Genomic DNA, 24968 nt, shown 5'->3' with positions numbered 1-24968 from the left:
TTCAAATTAAGTTTTTGTTGGGGTGGACTTGTCCTTTAACACTATTCACCTGGACAGGGCTTATCTCACTAGTGGCTTTACAAAAGTTAAAGGAATTCCTAAACATATATTTCTAATTTCCTTTTGTTCTTTGGTTCTTTTTATATATTAGGTGAAGTTGTCTATAAAAATCCCACAAATCCCATCACAATCTCATTTCAAAGGCAGCATCACTGATCAACACATTTTGGAGAAAAGAATCCCTAGTGAATTATCAAAATTTGACAGGAATCAATGACAGAGATACTGTACTGCAATTCCAAGAGTACATGAAGTGAATTTCTCCCAAAACAAGACATATACCTGTACTACTTGGGATCTTCCTGAATATATCTAGCATATTCTCCCAAATTTATATCAATGAAACTGCCATTGAGTTGGTAATATTTCATCACACATCCTTACCACAGTCCAAGAGAAATAAAAGTATGAATGACATCAAATCTACAGTTCAATTATTTATTAAATCAGGAAAGAGTCTTGTGTCTCCTGAGATAGCATGGTAGATGGATTGAGATAATCAACAAGTCTACATCTAACACAACAATCCTTACCATACACTTTGCATATTAAAACTATGTACAAAATTAAGAAACACATTTTAGTAATTGTCCAATGCTTTTCTTCCAGTGAAGGCAAGAATTAAGAGTCAAGTAGTATTGACAGCATGAACACAATATATATATTTACATATCACTGAATTGGATCGCTTATTGATCTTACAGAATCATTTGCTTTTTACCATCCAATTATTCCATGTGTTGTGTCTATCATCAATATATCAATTACCCTTTTTTCAGAAGAGGGGATATTGTACAACGTTAAGGTTTAATTCTCGCTTGAATATCTAAAAAGCATGGCCAACAAAGTATGAATACCATATTTAATTAAACAAAAAAACATCATACATCATTTTAAAATTATCTTGATAACTGGATGACTCAAGTGAAATAAACTGGATCTGACAGAGTACTTATCAGGTAAATCAGTTTAAGGCTTTCATATGATTTCAGACTCATGATTTTAATTAATTAGGTTTCCAGGGGGGGGGGGGGGTGATCAACAATTACAACATAAGTTGTTTCTTTCTTAAAATGCAAAATCCCAAGATGCACCTAATGTTGGGTTGAGGGTGTATCCAAAGCAATGTCAATATTTACAAACATGTCCTTGAGCAGGAATGTATCTCTTCACTGTAAAACATAAAATTCATTTCATGATCATCAGTAAACATATAATCCGTAAGACAGAACATTTCACTGACATATAAAAAGATTTATGTGAAATCCAAATAGTAATCTAATACAAAATCTAACATCTATAAAACAACAGGTCAAAAATACAAACAAAATTACAATCTTTTCCATTTGATTACTATTTACATACTCCCACATATTAACGATAAGAATCTGTTACTAACTGTATTAACTTACCACATTAGGATGTTCGTTTTAATTATTTTACCATTCAAGCAGTATTTACACCATATAATCAAAGCTAAAGGTTATTATTTTGCTGGTTAGGGGTCGAATGAACAGATATTCTTACTAAATACCACTGACAGGGTCAACAAATATGCAAGCATTTTAAAAATTCAAAAATTCAACAATTCTTGAGGTCACTACACAAAGAAAGCCTGAACTAATCAAAGAGCCAAGATGTATTGTATTTTGGAAATGATCTCAACATTGTTCTTCAACTTTCTCTTTGAATCTGTACAGGCCTACTGGCTTGACCCAGATCCTCCATAGTTGCCATAGTTGCTGTAGTACTGGGCGTACTGTTGGGCATACTGAGGGTTCTGCTGGTAGTATTGTTGGTACTGCTGTTGATAGTTAGCATACTGTTGCTGCGTCTGCTGCTGAGACTGTTGGTTCTGTTGATACCCCTGGTTGTACGAGCTTTGACTGCCCTGGTTGTAGCTACTGGTGTTGCTGTTATTTCCATACCCCGAGGTGTTGCCGTAGTTTGATGAAGAACCATAGCCTTGGTTTGAGCTGTAGTTACTTGATCCACTACCACTCCCGTAGCTGGACTGCTGATTGTAATTTGACTGCCTGTTCTGTTGGTAGTTGGACTGAAAGAAATACAAAATTTGAGATTAGAATTCACCTCAATGAATAAATGCAGAGATTTGGTTAATCAGAAAACCTTACTTTCAAACCTAGTACATTTTTATTTCATCTGTATTCATAATGAGATCTGACTTCTTTCAATGTGCATGAATGAAAACATTTCTTTTACATCTAAGTAACTTCATGGTTTTGTACGACAATTTTCATTCAATATCTTTGAAACTGGAATAACAATCTCCATCAATCTGATGCAAGTCAAAATCAATTTATCCACCGTTATAACATTTTGAACAATGTAGTTGAATCATAAAAAGCAAACACCTAAAAGCAGTTTCACATGGAAAATCAGCATTGACCTTAGACAGTCAGCTGCCCCTGGGTAACAATTTCAACTACAGCACTACACTATTATCTCGCTACATAGCTTTATCCTTAAAAACACAAACAATTTCATACAGCTGTTCCTACAAAATGAATAATTCCCATGATGCAAGTCAAATACCTGGTTTCCGTATTTGTTGTATGAGCCCTGGTTCTGACGATTGCCATAGCTTCCGCCACTGCTCTGGTTTCCATACCCACCAGAGCTGGAGTTTCTGTTGTAGTTACTACTGCCACTACCGTAGTTGCTGCTTCCACGATTACTGTAACTGCTGCTACCACTGCCGTATCCACCACTGTTGTATCCTCCTCCGCCACGTCCACCGCCGTAGCCACCACTACCGCCATATCCGCCACCGCGACCACCACCATATCCACCGCCACCACGGTTCCAGCCTGTACAAAATGATATGAAGCAAATAGTAATTATTTCAAATAATTGTTATTTCACATAACAATGAACATGTTGGGAATGTACTCTGGTTGAATATTCAACCTTGGAAGAAGGTGTTAAGAGTTTTTATTAAGTACTAGCATTAACCAGTTAAAGAATTTTTGAGAAAAGAAAATGAGATCTTATTCTTGATGATTAATATGAAAAAATTCACAATGCATTGAGCAATCTGGATATATTTATGAAGTAAATGTAAGAGTGGTAGCATACCTCCTTCACGATAGCCTCCTCGGTATCCACCTCCTCCACCATAACCTCCACGACGGTCACCATGATCATAACCACCAGAGCGATAGCCACCACCGCCGCCATAGCCTCCTCTTCGGTCATCATGACGGCCGTATCCACCACGGTCATAGCCTCCTCTGAAGTCTCGACCACCACGACGGTCAAAGCGAGGTTTGAGTCCTCCAGCGTCCTTGCCTTCTTTGCGGTAGCGCTCTACCAGGGGCTTGCACTCCTCCTCACTCAGCTCAACATATTCCACTTCATCAAAGAGCACACCCTTCTCAGGGAGCTCAAAGTTAGCTAAATAAATCACAATTTGGGTTAGCATGAAAGAATAAAAATAATTAGCACATGGAAATGTTACTTCATGAAGCAGAGTGGCCCATACTTTACACTTACTCTACAGTTGCCTACATTAAGACTTAAGAGGCTAATTCTACAGAGTAAGACGATGGGTGATTACATTTGTTTGAGCCATTGCTGGCTATTGATCCCTACCTTTCATCTCATTCACAGCATGGTCCGGGACGTCCTTGCCTTCTTCTTTAGTGCGTTTTTCCACCCGCTTCTTAAACTCTTCATCAGTGGGAACTAATACGATTGCTTTGGTGCTGAAACCCTCAAAAGGGCGCATTTTTCTTCTTCTTGCGGAGGGATACACATTTGTCTGACAGCAGCATTGAAGTAGGAGAGAATAATAGTGATTATTTCTGATTCCATACTTGGGGCTATTAAAGCCGCATCATTCAATTCTCTGTAATGATAAGTCCATACATGTTACTAAAATGGTCATAACAAGAGTTTGAAGTAACATACATACCCCATCTGAAAGAAAGAAGTGGTTAGTTGTGCTTGCCTTGTGCATAAAACTGAAATTTAAAGCCAACAGAATCAGAACATCCAGTGCATCAAATCTTCAAATCTACCTCTGACCCAGAGATGCCATTGGTGATACTAACAGAATATAATATGTCTCAGTCCTGCTACACTACATAAGTAATTCACATATTGATAGCTTTAACATTCTTAAACAGTACACAGTTAATTAAATATCAAAGCATATCAAAATGAATGTACTTAAAGTTTTCAGAGAAAAAGGACAAATACACTTCTAATTATGCATGCAAAAATACCCACAGCTGATCCAACAACAAAGATAATGCCTTTGATATTCAAAGTGACAACGGTTTGTAGTTCTATTACTCTTAGATTACTATTCATTTGAAGAGTTTGAACACCATTGCCTTCCAAACTTCTATTCCAGACCAAATCGTGATTTTGTGCAATAAAGCAAAACATTGAGCGACATATGAATCTCTGATAAGTCATGAGTAAGTTTTATCCAGAATAACCATTAAATTAAAATGAAATATTGGGCACTTTGCTACGTATTCTTTTGTACTCAAGTTTTCAAATCTATTTTCATCTATACTGCACTTACAGCCAACTTCAGAAAAATGGACAAGAGCATTACTGATCAAGATCAAATGAAAATGTATTGTTCTCCTTTAGCAAAACTATTAATCGCCATCATATCACAAAATGATTTAAATCATGACAAGAAATTTCTTCCAATTTTTTTTAAAAACTCAATTCACTAGTATGTATGGTATCCTTACTTTCTATTTTCATTTAGTAGGCAAAGTGTAGACATATATAGCACCATTCATTTTATTTGTATTTCCTTTTCCAAATACTTGTTGACTCATAGTCTGAATTTACCAAATACATCCCCTGATCATCCACAAACTTTGATTTGGTAATGTTACCTCTTTCAAATTTCACCTTTTTCATTTTCACATAGAGCTAAAACAGAATAGAAATGCAGACCTCCATGTAAAATGTAGATGACCTCCAACATACTGCTTGTTAAACAATACTTTGGAAAGCAAATTTTGTGTAATGAAAAACTTTAGCATCAGAGATAGTCTTTACGGTTTCAGTTCACCCTTTCACTTAAAATAAGATTCAGCAGTCATTATACAAACACTTGCACATTATGAAAATTCAGCAAAGGTAAGACTCATTGTGCGATTCACGCATGGCAAGCTTGAGCATGATTTTGTAACCAATATAATAGATTACACAAATTCATTCATTCGAGGAAAATTGTTATGCTGAATATCTGACTTTCTCTAACATTTCAAAGATTTCCTTTTTAAATATTCCATGACTTTCTTTTGCTTTGGGAAAAATCTTTAACTTCCCATGATCTGTGACCCATATGACCCTGGCACAAACCAATTCTCATAACTGTTGTAGCTTCCTGAACATCCTCTGCTTTGCGTCATATCATTTCTCCAATTAGGTAATTGACATCAAATGGGTCTTCAGAGTTGGTGAAATTTAAGCACATCTTTGTTGTATGAAAAATATCACTTGATCCCCACATATAATTACCTAAATCATTATATTACATAAATTACACAAGAGTTTTACAACAGAGGCAAAATGATTCTAAATTGAGGCAATTCTTTAATAGCTAACAACATATCAAATAATATATCAATAGCAAACATAATTTTCACTGCAAACACATACCAAATCTAGTCGTAATTGTTGCTGTTGAAGTAAGACCAATGGCAAGCTCATTAAGGCAAACAGAGGTATGTTCTAGTGATTTGTAATGCAATGAGAATTTCAATTTTTTTTTAGTTATAATTCAGCTTAATGCAACAAGGCTAGGATATCAGCACTACACTGATTCTTTCTCCAGTTAGACAACATACCTGGTCAAGAATGTAATTACGGCGCTTTCGGGCTGCAACTTCAAAGAATCGATTCAAACACTTGGTAGCCAAGTCCATCAACTTGTCCCAACGACCGGCATAGTTACGCTGACGGCGGAGCCCCATCACCTGCAAATAAATATATTGTTCAAAATACTAACGATTCCATAAATATCTTTGACATTGAAATATTTATAACAAAGCTGGCAATTATTGCCTCACATCTGACTTTAAAATTTGCAAGGGTTAAATGATAGCAACATTTCATTTTACTTCCCAAGAAAAATTTCATTTGGGTTAATCTCAATACAGTATACAAAACAAATACCTTTGAGATCCATCATGAGCTGATATAAATTAGGACTGATAATAACTTTAGTAGTGGTAACACTTGGGATAGTTGTTTTGACATGTTAACTTACCTTCATCTTATCCATGATGAGATTGGTGCCAAGGATGTAGTATTTCTTGTCAGTCATATCCTTGCAAGCCTGGATGGTCCATGTTGTCTTACCAGAGCCTGGCAGACCAACCATCATCAACAGCTAAACAAACAACAAAGTGTGAAACATTTATCAACATAATATTCGACAGTCACGTGAAGTTTTAATAATGAATACTGATCTGATGAATCCAAGATGACCTCTCAAATGCTATGATGTATTCAAATTCTCTCAATATGTTGTCAGAACTCGATCCCAATTTCCATATTTGCTGAAAGTGTTCAGATTTATTATTTCCCTCTGGTTTTGTATGCTATGAAGGAAAAATTAAGTTGCTCAATACATCTTGTACAAAGAAAAAATTGAAATTTAAATGTGAAATCTGTAATCTCAACAATTATAATGAACAAAAAAATAGACAACACAAACAAAACAGATGCACTGAGGAGTTTTTATTCATCCACCACTGCTTTCTAAGAAAAAAAGCACTACATAGTCTCAACAAAAGAAATGAATTCCAAAATATCATCAACTGATGAAAATGGCATAGAAAAGAGTCTTCTCAAAAATTAGAACACACAAATAAACAAACATGTCTGTTTTTAAACAGACATAGCATAATTCACAAATATATTCCATGAACAAGGTACATGTGAAATCACCGCCACTTGGTAACTTTTATATTCAATGAAAGGATAAAGGATGCTCTTTGTTTTTCAACCAACACATGTAATTCTTGTTAATAATTTACCACTATTTAGGTGATAGTAGAGAGGATCAATATATCAAGAACATCTATACAACAAAACAAAACAGAATAGAACAAAACTTGGGCTGGAAAAAAATCATATAATCTTACTCTAAAATTGAATTACTATACACTCCAAGGACTATAACATATTAAGAAAATATGGACTACCATACCACAAAATATAATAATTTAAAAAAATATGGAACAAATTTGGGGCTGAAAAAAAAAATCAAATAATCTTACTCTAAATTTGATCTACTAGACACTCCTTGTAAGGACTGGAATATATTTAGAAAATATGGTCCACAAAACAAAACAAAATATAAATAATCAAATACTTCTCTAAAATTAAATTCCCAGTCTCCATCAAAGGACAAGAGAGCTCTATCAATATGAATTCCCTGAGAAAGTCATTAAATGCCATACTCCCAACAAGCACTTTTAATGTACACAAATCAGTTATTTATATGACAAGAGTATACCAATTCATTACCACATAAACAACCCTTTCATAGACATGACATTACATATACTACACATGAATATTCTTTTCAAAAGTACACCAATTACTAAATAAACAACCCTTCATAGACATGACATTGCATACACATGAATATTCTTTTCAAATCTTCTATTGGAAAACAAACAAGGATGCAAACCGAATATGCATGAATCTAAATGCATGCAACATATTACATTTTCATTATCAGAATGTTAGGAGACAGCAGTAACTCCATAAAGAGAGGGGAAAAAACCTTTCAAGATTCCTTTCTGTTCAATTAAACCTACTACGGGAAGTAACAAGCTTGGGGCATTTTGGCAGAAGGCACTCTGGCTGTAGATCTCTGAGTGTGAAAGATTGATCAAGCAGCTGTCTACACTCCTTCCACACCGTACCCTGATCTGCAGTTGGAACATTGTACAGTTCAAAGATGTGATGCTGAATCTCAATCATTCTAGGACATGTTATAGATGGACGGGAACCCTCACTCTTGCTGGGGTACATCTTCCTTGCCAAACGAAGTGCGCATACTTTGTAGTTGGCACTAGACTTGTAGATTTTCTTAACCTCTGACTTGTGCAACATCATCTTGGAGGGTTTCACTTTTGGCCTCGCTTGAACAAGGCTTCTCTCAACTTCACCAGATTTAGATAGAATAACGACAGAACTCTTTTCATTAGTCTTTCCATTCGATGACTTGGACTTTGTAAGCGCATCAGGGATTTGGTCAAGAGGCACAAAGGATGGTGTCGGTGAACGTGACATAGTTTTGCCAGCAGTTTTCCTCTGTGAGATACTTGCTGCTGATCCTGGACATAGCCTGTTCAGCTTCATCTTGGTTACTTGTAACTTGTTAACAGTTTGTGCCAGATCTTGACATACACCTCCATTTTCTACATTTTGATCTAATGTACCTGAAAGTGTATTGTTTAACAAGTTTATGCTTGTCAGAAGTGATTCTAGAATTCCATATCCTTCTTTCGCTTTAGGACATGATTCTGCATCTGTCTCTTGGAGATGATGTCCTGATAGGCTAACCTTTGGGTTACAAGTATCAAATCCCTGTGGGAGATCATTATGATCACGCATATGCTTCATTGAGCAAGACGAGGTATGATACAGACTGATTAAACGAGTCTCTAGCAACTTCTTCAAGTTCTTGCTAACAGTGTCATCACTATTCAGGAACAAGTCCTCAGTCATCTACAAAATAGACAAGTAAACTTTAAGAATTAGCTTCTTCCTAAAACATTGTTTTTACAACCTTAAAAAGTTAAAACTATATTGAATTGACCGATAAAATGAGAAACCCCAAATTCAGAAATATTTCAAGGGGGAGGCAAATTAAGAAATGAAAAAAGGATAAAGCTAGATAATGACCCAATATGATTTTATTAATGATCAGATTTGTAATAGATTCACATTCTCTGGTCTTAGATGCATTTAAGGTGAAAACAACACACCTTGTTCTTGTATTCTGGTGAGACAGGACATGGTAGATACTGGACCAGCATCTCAACATCATCTGCACTTCCTGCATATCAAAATTGACAATCAATGTACCTCAGAAAATATCAAGCATGTGGCTACTCACAATTTTCAGATCAATTTTATACATCACAAAGCATTAACTATTTTGTTTTGTTGCTTTCAATGTTTCAGTAAAAATATGCTTGAGCCACATGTTCTGCAAAAAAAAGCAAAAAAGCTTATTTGGAAAAAAATGTGTACATTATGGGACAAAATAAGGGCATCTATGATTTACTCATTATTTCTTCATTCCAATATGAAAACAAATAAATTATCATCCAACTTCCTTCTTTACCCATACCCAGAACATTCCTATCCATTTTATTGTAAGTAGCTGTAATGCAAGATAAATGTGATTCATTTTAAATAAGTGCTAATGCAAGCCCTTACGTAGAACAGACAGCACTTTCCCACGAAGAAGAGATCCTTCCCACACAACAGTAACAAATGTATGCTGGATAGTTGTTCCTTCCACGATATGACTAGCTGGTATGATACAGGGGCTCCATTCACCAAGAAAACCTACAAGTACTGCAACATTCTAGAAACGGGAAAGGAAATTGGCTGGCCAGAATTTGGCTTGAAGGTGTGATTGTCGGTGATCAGTCCATGGGTAAGCTGACTTTGACAGGGATGATAGTGTGACGATGGGTGCTGATGAAAGCAAAGGTCTTCAAGGCCAGTCTCGCGTTAGTTGTGTCACTTGGAACTAATGAATGGCTAGTACTACATTGTACACCCACACATTACCATACCACAATTACCTGCACTTTTTCACAACTTACTGCACAATTGTCAGTTGTTATCAGGGACTTTTTAGTGATGGAAATGAAACCTCCCAATCCCTTGCCATATGGGGGCCATGGGGGTTCAAAGGAATGAAACAGTATTCAGTGCTTAAGCTCTTTTTTTAATATCATTTCATACATCACTGGGGTAATTTGTGCCCGGTGGAAGAAAGGATGTGCTGTAGAATTGAGTGCAGCTTGAAAATTTAGATGTTGGAAGTGGCGCCGACAACAGAAGTTACAACAATGATTACCATCACATAGAAAAATATTCACAAGGAGACATGGATGACTTCTGGAACAATTCAAAATTTATTTACAAATGGCAGGTAATAACATACATTGTATAAAGAATTAATTTCATGATTATTTCATTATTCTACACTTACTGGTGTTTACAGGCTTGACTTTTCTTCTTATGCACATGAAACAAACATATTTTGAAACAATCTCACGACAATAAAACATGTTAAACTCAAGTGACATTAACAAATAATCTATACAACACAATTTGACACGAAAACACCCACAAACAAAAAACACAAATACACTGACATGACATGAAATACAAGTGTGACTACAATTCTGTATTTTGAGTTATCGAAAATCAAACAAAATTGTTACAAACAATAACAGGTTCAACTGTATATCATGAATACTCAAAACCCATGTCATTACTTGATGTCATATGTCACAATTTTATTACATTTATTCACATCTTCAGTACATTAAATACACCAATAACATATAATTCATTTAAACTGATCAGGGTCAGCCAAATTTTCTTAGTTTCTGTCTAAGCATGGAAAAATATATTTGACAATCAGTTTTACAACTACAATTTACTAAAAGAAATGAGACTGAGGGGCAGTTTCACAGAATTAGACTGAACATCGTGCAAAAGCACCAATGAATACACCAGTATTCAATATGTAATCCCCATTAAAAGGACACATAAATCTTTCCAGTTAGAATATACTGTATTATGAAGACTTACCTCACAATCCTTCTTGGTTGCAGGAGGTTTAGGCCCACGTACAGAGTCCTCAGCAGGTAGCTTACCAATGAAAGAGAACCCTTCCTTCAATGGAAAATAAGGCTCCTCCTGAATGACGGAATTGATTGAAAATACTATTATTCAGAAATCTCACCTCCCACCACCAGCAATGATTCAACTTTATTCAGTAAAATAAGAAAAATAATTTACAATTAAACAACAAAATAATACTCATTGTAAGTCAATCATTCAATGTATCGCAATCCAGGGATGAAAAAACATGTAACAGGCAGGTTCATGTAATTTTTCCTATGTTTATTCACTTGCTACACATTTCTCAGATGGAAACACTAGTTCAGTCTCTTCATGTTTTGAGTGCTCAATCAGAAGCAGAACTGGCAGTGTGAGTATCATCATAGAAATTGTCCTCTGAAAAGGTAAGATATGATCGTAATAACAAAAATGTACTTTATCCTACCTTCTGGCCAAAGTTGACCTCCACTGAGATATTCTTGACCATGACATGAGGGAACAAGGCTTTGCCTTCTAGGTCTTCTTCAATGGTGAAGGCAACACCAAGGTCATTGCCATTCTTGGTGTATGAGATTGTCGGCTTCTCTCCTTCAAAGTCCTGCAAATGTAAAATAAAATAAAGTTGAACATTAGCAATACGCTTACATTCAATGTCAAAAGTGTCGATGAGAGTCACATTAATGTGGTCTCGTGCAGAATAATCCCATTTTTACTGAGTATATTTTACTGAACACCAAATTCTCAGATCATAACACTAGTTCAATCTCTTCATGATTTTGTGTGCTCAATCAGAAGCAGAACTGGCAGTGTAAATATCATCACTGAACAACATTTTCCAATGTTATAAATCGCAAGAAAAACTTTTCTAGTTCTTCATAACAGTCTCAAATAACAATTTCGTGTCAAAGCAAACAAACAACTTACCACATATGCACCGATAACATCTCCCACACCAAACTTCTCTCCATAGTTATCAAACTTGCATTTGACCGATGCCTTTCCTGTTCCTCCATACCCATAAGAAAAGTCTTCCTCTCCTGCAGACACATTAACAAATAAAGTCAGTTATTCATATCAGTTATAACTTCTATGCATAACATTCAATGCAAACTTGCTGGTCACCAGTATATTGAATTGAGGAAAGTAGGCATGCAAAACAAAATTCCTTTGCAATTCATTCACTTAATGTTAATTTAACTACAGCTAATCAAAATATCTCGAGGCAGACCAGTAACCAATATTGCAAAACTTATGATTGACTATGGGACCCAATACCACCAACGATTTGCTTTGAATTGATTGGAATTTGTCGGGAAGCCACTTGGGTACCTTTACGCCATAAGGTTTGTTTACATCATAATTCTCAGATGGCTACACTAGTTTAGTTTCTTCATGATTGTGAGTGCTCAATCAGAAGCAGAACTGGCAGTGTACGTTTCATCACAGAATTGCAAACATTTGCATGCAAAAAGAGTGACAGTCTGTCCTGTTGAAGATGTCAAAATAAATTTGGAAAGAGTAATAATGAAAATGAACTAACCCAACTGAAGAGAAGATGCATCAATGGACCATCCTACACGGACAACATGTCTGTTGGTCTCTTCAGGAGGTAGATGGCGCACATCAGCTTGGGACTCCAGCTACAACAGAGATGAATACATAATTATAAACACAATGCCTTCATTGTTCTTAATTCATAGAATATAAACGCGAATTGACCATCCTCAGAAAACAAACACTAGTCCATCCTCTTCATGATTGTGAGTGCTCATTCAGAAGCAGAACTGGCAGTGTAGATTTCATCACTGAATTTCTAAAACGTGCTATCATCATGCAATCTTCAAACTATAGGACTCAAATTATTTTTTTAGAAATACATTATTTATATACCGGTACATATTAATAATAAGAGGGTATTACTCTTGCTACGGGAATACATACCTTGCATTCATATCCGATTTTCCCTTTATTCACACCATGTGTAGCCTTGACTCCACCCCACATGTATGCGAATCCTTCCATGCTGAGGGGACAAGCATTGTAGCCATCTTTGCCAATTTTTAGATTCAAGTCAGACAGGTCTGCATAGAAAATAGAAATATATTCATATAAGTAAAGAAAAGTCATAATTTGTCCCTTATCAAATCCTATATTGTAATTTGACCCAAATTATTTGATAACATTCGATTGTCATTCTATCATACCAAATTTGATTTACAAGTTGCTTGGGAAGCCCCCTTTGCCATCTCTAATATACCATAAGATGATTATAAGATCATTGACATAATTCTCAGATAGCTACACAAGTTCAGTTTCTTCATGGTTGTAAGTGCTCAATCAGAAGCAGAACTGGCAGTGTATGTTTCATCATAGAATTACAAATGTTCACATGCCAAATAATAGTGACAATTATCCTACATGAATTAAATCCTGTATGCTGATTGGTTCAAATAACAAATGCTATGTTGAAAACTACGCCCACTGAAGAAAATTTCATCCATTATGTGATGTCACAGATCATGTAATCTCCCAGGCGCACCAGTCAGTGAGACTATACCGGAGGCAAGTCCTGTGAAGGGACGGCACAGGCAAAAATTCAGTTGTTCTGGCCAAATGACCAATTTTAGTAATGCCAGTCTATCCTCGGACGAATAATTCACATTATACTTACTCAAACCTGGTATATTTGTATATTTATGCCAGAATAAAATTTGGCGAGTAATGCTAATGAAAAAACTTGACTACTGTACAGATACATCACCATAATCTAACAGGGTCAATGCCCTTCCTATATGTATGCATGACAAAGACTTTGAAGCTAGATAATAGGGATGCATCTTTTCTTCATTAAGATTCATTTAGGTTATCCATGAAACAGTTCTTCATTTGTAGAATAAGTTAATCTGAAAACAATGCCCCTGGCAACCACCTACAAAAGGCAGAAGTATTCAAACACTCCACCTATTTCCATGAATGCATGGAATAAATCAGACAGAAGCAAAACTTAGAATTCACATTCCATAGGATACATGTATTTAGCAGTCATCCAAATCCCAATGAACTTACATTTGCTGAGCACACACTGTGTATCTGGTATATCATCATCTTCTTCCATAACCACAGGAGGGGGCGTTCTGAAGGTAAGAAGGATAAAGTTGGTTGGAATTGTATATTACACTAAATGCAGTATCTTTGTGAACTCCTACAACACAAATCATTTTTTTAAACATTGGTAAACATACACTAAACCTGCTTCCTGCTTTGAAATTTCATGCACTGTAACTTCCTGCATAGAATGGGGAATTCCCAATCCATAACTGGATTAAACAAGCTGGTACTCGTCTGAAATCGAGCAAATGCAGTTACTATAATATAATTTAACAAATGATTAGGGAACAATGTACAATGCCAAACTAAGGCTGAGTTACATGTTCATCAAAAGAAAGAAAAAGAACAAAAAAGTCAATGAAAACCTGTAAGTTTCTTAAATTCTTTTTTCTAAATTCGTTCTCATTAGAATGGTCATTTAAGAGAAAGAGTATCACATCAAATTTTCTTTCCAAAAAGATGGAAGATTGCATTTTGTTTCAAGTCTACCTCTCAAGTACAATACACCCATTTGAGCATGTGGGTACAAAGCCACACTTTTGGATGGTTTTATGTACATCCTTGTAAAAAAACGAGGCAAAAGCAATTTTGTGTCTCGCCCGCTTACAAAAATAACAATATCGTGATTTGCGAGGGCACGCAACAGAATTGTCATAAGAGCCTTGCACATAAACTTTAATGTTGACCTGAAAATGACCTTTGACCTTACCATGTGACCTTCCACTGCAGCAAAACATGCAGGTTGCCTAAGTACATCTACCATCCAAGTTTTGTTGAAAAGTGACTTACGGTTGCGGAGTAAGGTGTCATAAGATAGTCTTGCATGTAAACTTTAACGTTGACCTGAAAATGACCTTTCACCTCATCATGTGACCTCTGACTGCAGCATAACATACAGGTCCCTAAGTCCATCTACCATCCAAGTTTGGTTGAAAAGTGACACACGGTTGCGAAGTTAGGTGTCATAAGAGTCTTGCATGTAAACTTTAACGTTGACCTGAAAATGACCTTTGACCTTACCATGTGACCTACGACTGCAGCATATCATGCAGGTCCCCCAAATCCATCTACCATCCAAGTTTGGTTGAAAAGCGGCTTAAGGTTGCGGAGTTGGGTGTCATAAGAGAGTCTTGCATGTAAACTTTTATCGTTGACCTGAAAATGACCTTTGACCTTACCATGTGACCTCTGACTGCAGCATAACATGCAGGTCTCCCAAGTCCATCTACCATCCAAGTTTGGTTGAAAAGCGACTTATGGTTGCAGAGTTAGGTGTCATAAGAGTCTTGCATGTAAAACTTAACGTTGACCTGAAAATGACCTTTCACCTTACCATGTGGCTCCCTAAGTCTCGCCTTCACCTCTGGTGGGCGAGACAAAAAGCAGATCCAATTGAACTATCTGTTGATATGTCCCCCTATTTTTTCTTTTTTTTTACAGTTGAACAATTTCAAATACCCAAATAAAGATAACAAGTGGAATGCCTCTGGCCGTCTCACCTGCATCACGCAATGCAACATAGCAGCAGTGCTGACTTTGAAAACTACTGTAACTCACACAAGATGTTCAGTGATACTCGTTACTCTCATTCCACGTTTTATGAATTAGACCAATACACTTACAGAGATAGGGTGGTAATTCAACAAATACCCCCAATGCGGCCAAAGTTCATTGATCTCACATGACCTTTGATGTTGATCACGTGACCTGAAACTTGCACAGGATATTCAGTGATACTTGATTACTCTTAGGTCCAAGTTTCACAAGTCAGATCAATAAACTTGCAAAGTTATGATAGTAATTCAACAGATACCCCCATTATGGCCAAAGTTCATTGACCTTTGACCCTGGTCATGTGACCTAAAATGCGCACAGGGTGTTCAGTGATACTTGATTACTCTTATGTCCAAGTTTTATGAGCTAGACCAACATACTTTCAAAGTTCATTAACCCCAAATGACCTTTGACCTTGGTCATGTGACGTGAAACTCATGCAGGATGTTTGGTGATACTTGATTAACCTTTATGTCCAAGTTTAATGACCTAGGTCCATATATTTTCTAAGTTATGACATTTCAAAAACTTAACCTCGGGTTAAGATTTTGATGTTGATTCCCCCAACATGGTCTAAGTTTATTGACCCTAAATGACCTTTGACCTTGGTCATGTGACATGAAACTCTAATAGAATGTTTAGTAATACTTGATTAACCTTATGGCCAAGTTTCATGCACTAGGTCCATATACTTTCCAAGCTATGTCATTTCAAAAACTTAACCTTAGGTTAAGATTTGATGTTGACGCCGCCGCCGTCGGAAAAGCGGCGCCTATAGTCTCACTCTGCTATGCAGATGAGACAAAAATAAAGCATACATTGAGGACCAAGCATCCCCCCCTCCCCCGTCATTATGCACCTGCACCCTTACATCAAGATATGTAGTAAGAATATAATTATCATCGTTTTCTGGGGCTGCCACGCAGTCAAGCTTAGCTTATAGTAGCAACCCCTGCAACCTTTTAATAATCAATGTTTTAATAGAAAATGCAATTTTTTTTGTATGTTTTGCTTGTCAGTTATATGTATATTATTATTGTATTTTCTTTGTTAATATGATCATGAAAAAGTGTTGCAGAAACCAATAAATGAAATGAAAAATTATAGGGTATATAAGACAATGTTTGTTGATCACTGCATTATTAATGTAAAATTGAGATTCTTACAAGCTTGATGAATATGTGTTCAAATAAAAAAAAAAATTTCATTTGTTGGCAAGAAAAAAAAATTGTATTGTATATCTAACATTGTTCAATAATGGTAATGAAAATGTAAAAAATAAAACAATGCCCTCTGGCAAAAATAAAAATCCACTGAAAAAATTACAAATGTGAGTTAACTGTATAATGCCTCAGAAAGTAACACTAGTTCAGTTTCTTCATAAATTTGAGTGCTCAATCAGAAGCAGAACTGGCAGTGTAAGTATCATCACAGGACATGTTTAGTAACTTGTTTACAAGTCTTCATTACTCGCACCCACCCAAGCCTTGAAATAAGCGGGCGCTGAGCGCAAATTCGCGCTCATAAAGCCATCAATTGCGCCCATAAAGCCCCAAAATCATCAAAATTTTGACGACCGGGCGCAAATATTTTCCAGGTAATTGCGCCCGCCGTGAGTGAGCAGTAAAGCCATATCATACATGTAATTTAAATACTGTATCTGAAAAGCCAAAATCAAGTAACTTTCAATTTACGATAAATACAGTTTAAAATTGCTAAGTGCGTCTTTTTTTCTGTACCATAAAAAGTGAACTACGTCCGTCTTTTTTTTCCTGTAATACATGTGCGCGCGTGCTTCTGGTAGTGGTTTTTCCATACTTCACCATGTGCAATTTCTAATGCACACATTTCCAGTTGGGATATCACAATTCTGCGATATAGTAATTCGAATTGCACAGGAGATAAATCCCAGTTCACAGCATTAGATGTGCGAGTCTTTTATCCTCACAGTCGCCGACTTTGCTTGTCAAAACGGAGCCTTAATAATCCAAAATCACTTAACTTATAGTTGTGAATTGTAGCTTTTTTTATTTCTTTCTTGGAGAGGGGTAAATATCAGACAATAAATCATCAAACAAAGCTCCATCTAAAAAAAAATAGGACGCCGTGCACTCGAGTGTGGTGTTAGCTAGCTAGTTTAAACTCATGTTCTCTGCCAGAGCTCTGGGTGAGAATTCTATCAGTAATGGCCTAAGTGATGGTGATTTTCCGTTTCAGATAGAGTTTAGATTTCATGTTAATTTTTGAAAACTGTCAAAAACTTTATTTCTTCATTGTGATGAATATTTAAGTTATTAATGAATACATTTTCACCGAATTTAGACTCTCCAATAGTGAAAGGCATTTTCTGTGGAGATCTGCGTTTTCAAATAACTTGTGAAAAACTTAAAGGAGAAATATATTGATTATGAATGTGGTCTTATTATATATTAATGGAAAGGTAATGATGTGGGGATCATCAGTGGGTCATTCAAAAATACCGAAAATAATACAAAAAGGTGAAAATCGCCGATTGAAAAACGCTAAAATGCCCCTCCGAAATATGCCTCGCATCGGTCTCTGAATTGACTGGAATTTGATGACGTCACTGTCTGTACGAATGGCGTGATTGGCTCTCCCACGTGAAGCTCCACTTGCATGCAAAACCTGTTGCGTGGGTACGTTTTCTCCACACTGTCACTGAATACTTCTATCACGAAATGAAAGAAAACCCAGAATTTTATCTATATTTGGATTTTCAAATTGATGATTTTAAAGATGAAGAGAATGATGATGAAGTGAACAACACAGTGAGGTAGTTGGAGGTAAATAATGGGGGAACAATGCCGATGATTATGATGAAAATTCAACTTGCCTGACGATCACAAGTAAAGTCATGTACATGCCGATTCGCTACCAACTCATGCAGCTGCTGCTACAAGTGGTAGCTATACGTACACCGCGCGGGCCAAATTAAATCCATGAAAATGAATAACCACATCCAGAGAGAGTCTTTCATAAGAAGAAAAATAATGATATAACTGTACTTACAAACAAGTGAATAATCCGAATTAACCTAGCTGAAAGCAAATCAACTCAACGAATAGCAGCAGACGATATGCACCGACGATAAACTTCATGTGGCTGGGATAGATTGTCACTCGTTCTGTTAGATGTAATTTGTAACTCATTAATTTGACAAAATTACGAAACTCGGGGAATTATTTATATATATAAAAATATAGTAACATCTCTTATTATTTTTTGTATTACGATAAAACCTCTTTTGAAGGAAAACGTTGAGATAAACTAAAATTACTTTTAAACCCCCCCCCCCCATGCGTAGCTTGTATGTCATTGCAAACAAACCATCGCAAACATGCACGTATTCCTTCCTTGCTGATTGAGAGCTGTGCAAAACGTGCATAGTTCTCTCAGTCTCAGCCAATGCAAGGCGAGCAAACAATACGGCATGTGTTGTTGTGATGGTTTGTTTACGATCACATAATGCTACGCATGATGGGATGATCTTTTACATCTAATTTTAATTTACCTCAACGTTTTCCTTCAAAACAGGTTTTATCGTAATTCAAAAAATGATAAGAGATGTTACTATATTTTTATATAGAATAATAATTCCCCGAGTTTCGTAATTTTGTCAAATTAATGAGATAAAAGTTACATCTAACAGAACGAGTGACAATCTATCCAGCCGGATGAAGTTTATCGTCAGTGCATATGCCATATCGTCTGGTACTATTCGTTGAGTTGATTTGCCTTCAGGTTCGGATTATTCACTTGTTATATCATTTTCCTTCTTATGATAGACTGTCTGGATGTGGTTATTCATGTTCAGCATGAATTCAATTTGGCCCGAGCGGTGTAGCTAGCACTTCCAGCAGCATGAATTGGTAGCGAATCGGTATGTACATTACTTTACTTGTGATTGTGTTGCAAGTTGAATTTTCATCATCATCGGCGTAATTCCCCCAATTTACCTCCAACTACGTCACTGTGTTGTTTCACTTCATCATCATTCTCTTCATCTCAAAATCATCAATTTGAAAATCCAAATCTAGATAAAATTCTGGGTTTTCTTTCGATCATTTCGGGATCGAAGTATTCAGTGACAATGTGGAGAAAATGTACCCTTGCAACAGGTTTTGCATGCAAGTGGAGCTTCACATGGGAGAGCCAATCACGCCTCTCGTACAGACAGTGACGTCATAAAAAATCCCCAATTTCGCGGACGTAATTCTGCGTGTTTGAAGCATTCAGAGAGAGAACTTTAAACTATCAATTAACTGAGTTTCATCCGTCTCCATGATAAATGATGTACACCATCGTGTTCTCCTTATTTTCTCCTTTATTGTGATATATGATTCTCCAGTTTTACGATTTTCAATATATTTCTACTTTAAGGTACACTTGTATATGAACCTACAATATACAGGTAGGCCTACATAGCCTCTGGCTACATGTATATGTGCTGGAATTTGAATAGACCGAGTTGGATATTGATTTCATTTCTTCATTTCTTTAGCATAATTTATATGCAATCCAAGTGCACCTTACAGTCACAATCACACACAAACACTCACTCACACCCGTGATTCTAACCATGAAAAAAACCTTAAAAATTATACATTTTTTTCAAAATTTATTATTTGATCTGAATTCTCTCTTTCTATATTTTTATTTTATTCATTTATTTAGATTTTTTGCGGGGAGGGGGGGGGGGGGTCATTGATCGTGGTTCATTAAAGATGAAAATAAATAAGCCCATGTGTGTGTGTGGTTGTAAAGGGGATGTGGAGTGAGAGTGTCAAAACACACTTAAACATTTAAATCTGATTTCTTAAAATGTTTGAATAAGCCTAATACTTAGCATATGCTATTCATGTACTAATTAAAAAATTGCAGGAGCTGTGCTCAACAAATTTGCAGTGTGGTTCACCGTTATATATATTTTTTAATTGCCCCCGGTTCCTGTAAAAAACCTGTGAGCCGGGGGCAATTTAAAAAACAAGTGGAATGCCTCTGGCCGTCTCACCTGCATCACGCGGTTCAATATAGCAGCAGTGCTGACTTTGAATACTACTCTAACTCGCACAAGATGTTCAGTGATACATGGTTACTCTTATGTCCACTTTTTATGAACGAGACCAATAAACTTACAGAGATATGATGGTTATTCAACAAAAAACCCCAACATGGCCAAAGTTCATTGACCATACATGACCTTTGACCTTGATCATGTGACCTGAAACTCGCACAGGATGTTCAGTGATACTTGATTACTCTTATGTACAAGTTTCATGAATCAAATCCATAAACTTTCATAGTTTTGATGGTAATTCAACAGATAAACCCAATTCGGCCAAAGTTCATTGACCTTTGACCTTGGTCATGTGACCTGAAACGCGCACAGGATGTTCAGTGATATTTGATTACTCATATGTCCAAGTTTAATGAACTAGACTAATAAACTTTCAAAGTAATGATGGTAATTCAACAGATACCCCCGATTCGGCCAAAGTTCATTGACCCTAAATGACCTTTGACCTTAATCATGAGACCTGAAACTTGCACAAAATATTCAGTGATGCTTGATTACTATTATGTCCAAGTTTCATGAATCATATCCATAAACTTTCAAAGTTATGATGGGAATTCAACAGATATCCCCAATTCGGCCAAAGTTCATTGACCCTAAATGACCTTTGACCTTGGTCATGTGACGTGAAACTCATGCAGGATATTCAGTGATACTTGATTAACCTTATGTCCAAGTTTCATGAACTAGGTCCATATATTTTCCAAGTTATGATGACATTTCAAAAACTTAACCTCAGGTTAAGATTTCGATTTTAATTCCTCCAACATGGTCTAAGTTCATTGACCCTAAATGACCTTTGACCTTGGTCATGTGACATGAAACTTTAATAGGATGTTCAGTAATACTTGATTAACCTTATGGTCAAGTTTCATGAACTAGGTCCATATACTTTCTAAGTTATGATGTCATTTCAAAAACTTAACCTCAGGTTAAAGAGAAATGCCAGTAGTTGCAGTAAACACTGATTTCATGAGAAAGTCTGCAAAACCAGGCTTAATTGTCAGTATATCATCGAGGATCTAGATCTGGTAAAGTTACATAAACTGAACTTTGTGAAATCTTGAAATCTACGCTGAAAAATGTTCACAATGAAGATCACCAACACAGATAGGCACACGTGGGACAGTGTATTATTATTGCTGGAATAAAGACCCGACGGAAGTGACCGAATCCGCGCTTATTTTGCTTATTTCTCAGCAATTACACAATTTCTTCCAGAATCCTTTGGCACATATTTTTTATTCATACAAACAGACACTTGGGTGGTCATTATATTAGATTCTGTAAAAAGTCATTTTGAGATCGTTACCAATACTGGAATTTATCTTTAAGATTTGATGTTGACGCTGCCGCCGCCGTCGGAAAAGCGGCGCCTATAATAGTCTCACTCTGCTTCGCAGGTGAGACAAAAAATTGCCCCCGGCTCACAGGTGCTCATTTCAAGGCTTGTACCCACCTTCTCCTGGGAGATCTATCTCTGCCTCCAAATCGGCGATCACGGTTCCTGTTCTCATAGTCGCGCTTCCTTTCTTTATCCTTGTCACCTTCTTCTTTCTTGTCTCCTATAAATACAAAAAGTCAAACATTTGTGGTACTTCATTACACCTGACACAGAAACATAATTGAAAATGTGATTCATGAAATTCTGCATGTTTTAGAAAGGCTATAGAATTCTTGAATACACATTTTTGTCAAAAGGAAAATGGGAAACTAACATGCTATACTCAGAGCATGTATTTTCCTTACCATCTCCAGACTGCTCTTTATTTTCACCTTCCTTCTCTTCTGTTTGTGGTTGGGCTTCTTGCTCCATGCTTTCTGGTGGCTGTTCAACCTGCTCCTGTTCATTCGTTGCTTCTGGTTCACCTTCTGTAACTTGAGGCATAGCATCCTCCTCTTGCACCATAGCTTCTTCTTGCGGTTCTGGCTCTACTTCTGCTTCCGGTTCCTCCATAGCTGGAGGAATTTCCAAGTCTGCCAAGAGTTGGTCATCTCCACCCTCTTCACCTGAAACAAGAGAAAGTTCTGGTCAAAATACAAAGTAATGAAAGGTTTTACCGTGGTATGATTAACCACTTCAACTTTTTACACCCCCCCCAAAAAAAAAAATACAGAGACAGACGTGAAGTTGCAAGATTTTATGAAGTTTTCTGTCAAGTTTTGCACAACTTTAAGGATTTGCAATGTATGCATAAAGCATCACAATGCCACACATTTCACGACCCAGACAAGCTCCTTATGGCACTTTTTTGTGACCAGTAAAAAAGGCAATGATAGAAGAAATTTTGATGGTCGCACTTTTTGTAACTGGTCTGCCAAATTGGCTAAATCTGTTATTAGGCCAAGCTGCCAAATTATAATCAAAACTCCACCATTACAAGCCCAATGGCCAAAAAAAATGCAGAAAATGTTGAAAAACTCTTCTGAAACAGCGGATTTGTCAGTCTAGCTTGCAGAATGCTGGCTTCATGATATACACCAATCGCAATGCGGGAGCAAATGAGCGCTGCAACTTCTGGGTTGCACATCGCATTTCAGCAGCTCTTGCACGCATTGACTTTTAACGTGTGATGCGCTATGTTTAACGAAGGCCAAATCTCGATCTCGACTGTGAAACATGGCGATATATCAAGATTTCATTAATTATTGAGAGATGGAATTTGAATATGAACATTGCAATTAAAAATAGACAAAGTCACATATATTTAACAAATATTTACATTGGCTTGGTGGTGCAAGTATCATTTTGTGAACAGAAATTTTAGAAAAAAAATAGTGCAGAGAAGCTTAATTATAAATTAACAAATATTTAACATACATGTCGAAAAACAACTTAGTCTTAGGCCCTGGCATACATTATAATTCTGACTAGGCCCTACTCCATTATTTTACAAAAACATGCTTGCAATGTTGCATAGCCATAGGGGATTAGGGGCCTATATAGTGCTAGCATAGAAGTTGCAGTTGCATACATCACATCATGACATGCCAAATATCAGACACTGAGTGACAGCGGGAATGTACTTAAATGTTAACTTCAAAGTTCAACTTTACTTAATCTTATTTAGATAGGCCTAACGTTAATTTGAGTGAAGATGGCCGATAGGCGATGGACAAGTCAAGACTTTTCTTGACAATGCCTTGGCCGAATTCCCGAACCTGTACCTGCTTGCAAGAGATCGTCTGCTTCTTGGCTGGTTCCATCCTGATCCCCTGAAAATCCAAATTCATCACCAAATCCTTGCTCTGCTTCTGGTAGTGCTTCTTGTGCTAGTTCTACAACATCTTCGTCAAAATTGTCATCCTCTTCTGCTTCCGCAGGTTCGTTCTCATTCCCTACTTCCTCGGCTTCGGCAAGCAAAGCATTCTCAAGTCGATCAACAAGGACAGCTTTCACTCCCTTTGAATCAAGTCCACGCGCTTGCAGTTCCGCGCGAAGCTCCGCGACCTTCAATTTGGATGGTTCAATCTCACTCATTTTGTCACCTTTGATTTCTCTTCACAGACTCTATGTATGCAGGTTAAATAACAGAACTATAATATGATAAATTCTAAACCTATGACGACTAAATTAATTTAATTCAAAGGAAAAGAATGGCAGCACTCTACTCCTTGCACACAAACGGTACCACACAAACGCAGAGTTCTGTCGAAAGCGCATGCACACGTAACGCCCGATGAACTGTACTAAAGAAATACCATCTGATTGGATATCTGATTTATTGATTTATTGAATCATTTTTCTGAAAAATTATTTTGGTTGATGAAATTTAATAGATATCACTTTATTGAATGAAATATACTTACGAGTTGTTATTAGATCATTTAAATATCATTTGATATCCTAACAAGTATCTTTTATTTGATTATCACAGCACAGTATCAAATTGAAAGCATCCAATCAGCGGTCGTTTTACGAAAACCGACACTGGCGTGGCGTGATGACCCTCTTTATGTCGCCGCGCCGCCGCGTTGAATTCTGGGATCCGGATCGAGCATGCATATAGTACTGCAATTCACATGCGGCATCCAGAATGTGACCATGCAAGGATTAAGTACATCCAGGGGCAGCGAAGGCAGATATAAAAATAGAACCAGAACCCCCCCCCCCCTGCCAGGTAGGGGGGGGGGTTCTGGTTCTATTTCTATCTTTTTAAAAATCTACTTCCTTGTTTTAATATTTCCATCTATGCTTCTATCAATTCTCAGTATATTTTGTTTTCTCCTCCCGTTTTCGTTTTTATGTATTTCTATATGT

General features: G+C 36.6%; 1 protein-coding gene across 3 annotated transcripts; it reads right to left on the bottom strand.

Moving 5' to 3' along the window:
• Positions 1-484: 484 nt before the first annotated feature.
• LOC121418797 (heterogeneous nuclear ribonucleoprotein U-like protein 1) lies at positions 485-24379 on the bottom strand. Of its 3 annotated transcripts, XM_041612937.1 has the most exons (17): positions 23876-24371; positions 22457-22717; positions 22167-22272; positions 14017-14084; positions 12892-13031; positions 12491-12590; positions 11875-11987; positions 11396-11548; positions 10918-11025; positions 9523-9673; positions 9066-9136; positions 6329-6451; positions 5907-6035; positions 3676-3844; positions 3160-3477; positions 2617-2891; positions 485-2116 (listed from the first exon to the last, which is right to left on the bottom strand). In XM_041612937.1, the coding sequence occupies exons 1-17, from the start codon at positions 24186-24188 to the stop codon at positions 1763-1765; spliced, it is 2952 nt and encodes a 983-aa protein (XP_041468871.1). In that variant the 5' UTR covers positions 24189-24371; the 3' UTR covers positions 485-1762. The 3 variants fall into 3 exon arrangements, with proteins under 3 accessions (XP_041468871.1, XP_041468872.1, XP_041468873.1); XM_041612938.1 differs by lacking the exons at positions 9066-9136; positions 9523-9673 and having other exon boundaries at positions 23876-24369; XM_041612939.1 differs by lacking the exons at positions 485-2116; positions 2617-2891; positions 3160-3477; positions 3676-3844; positions 5907-6035 and having other exon boundaries at positions 6375-8805; positions 23876-24379.
• Between the last annotated feature and the right edge of the window lie 589 nt (positions 24380-24968).

Source organism: Lytechinus variegatus, chromosome 7 (assembly GCF_018143015.1).
Source record: "Lytechinus variegatus isolate NC3 chromosome 7, Lvar_3.0, whole genome shotgun sequence".
In the NCBI taxonomy this organism is placed as follows: Eukaryota; Metazoa; Echinodermata; class Echinoidea; order Temnopleuroida; family Toxopneustidae; genus Lytechinus; species Lytechinus variegatus.
Note: the sequence above shows the minus strand (reverse complement) of the source record. Positions and strands in the feature narration are given on the sequence as shown.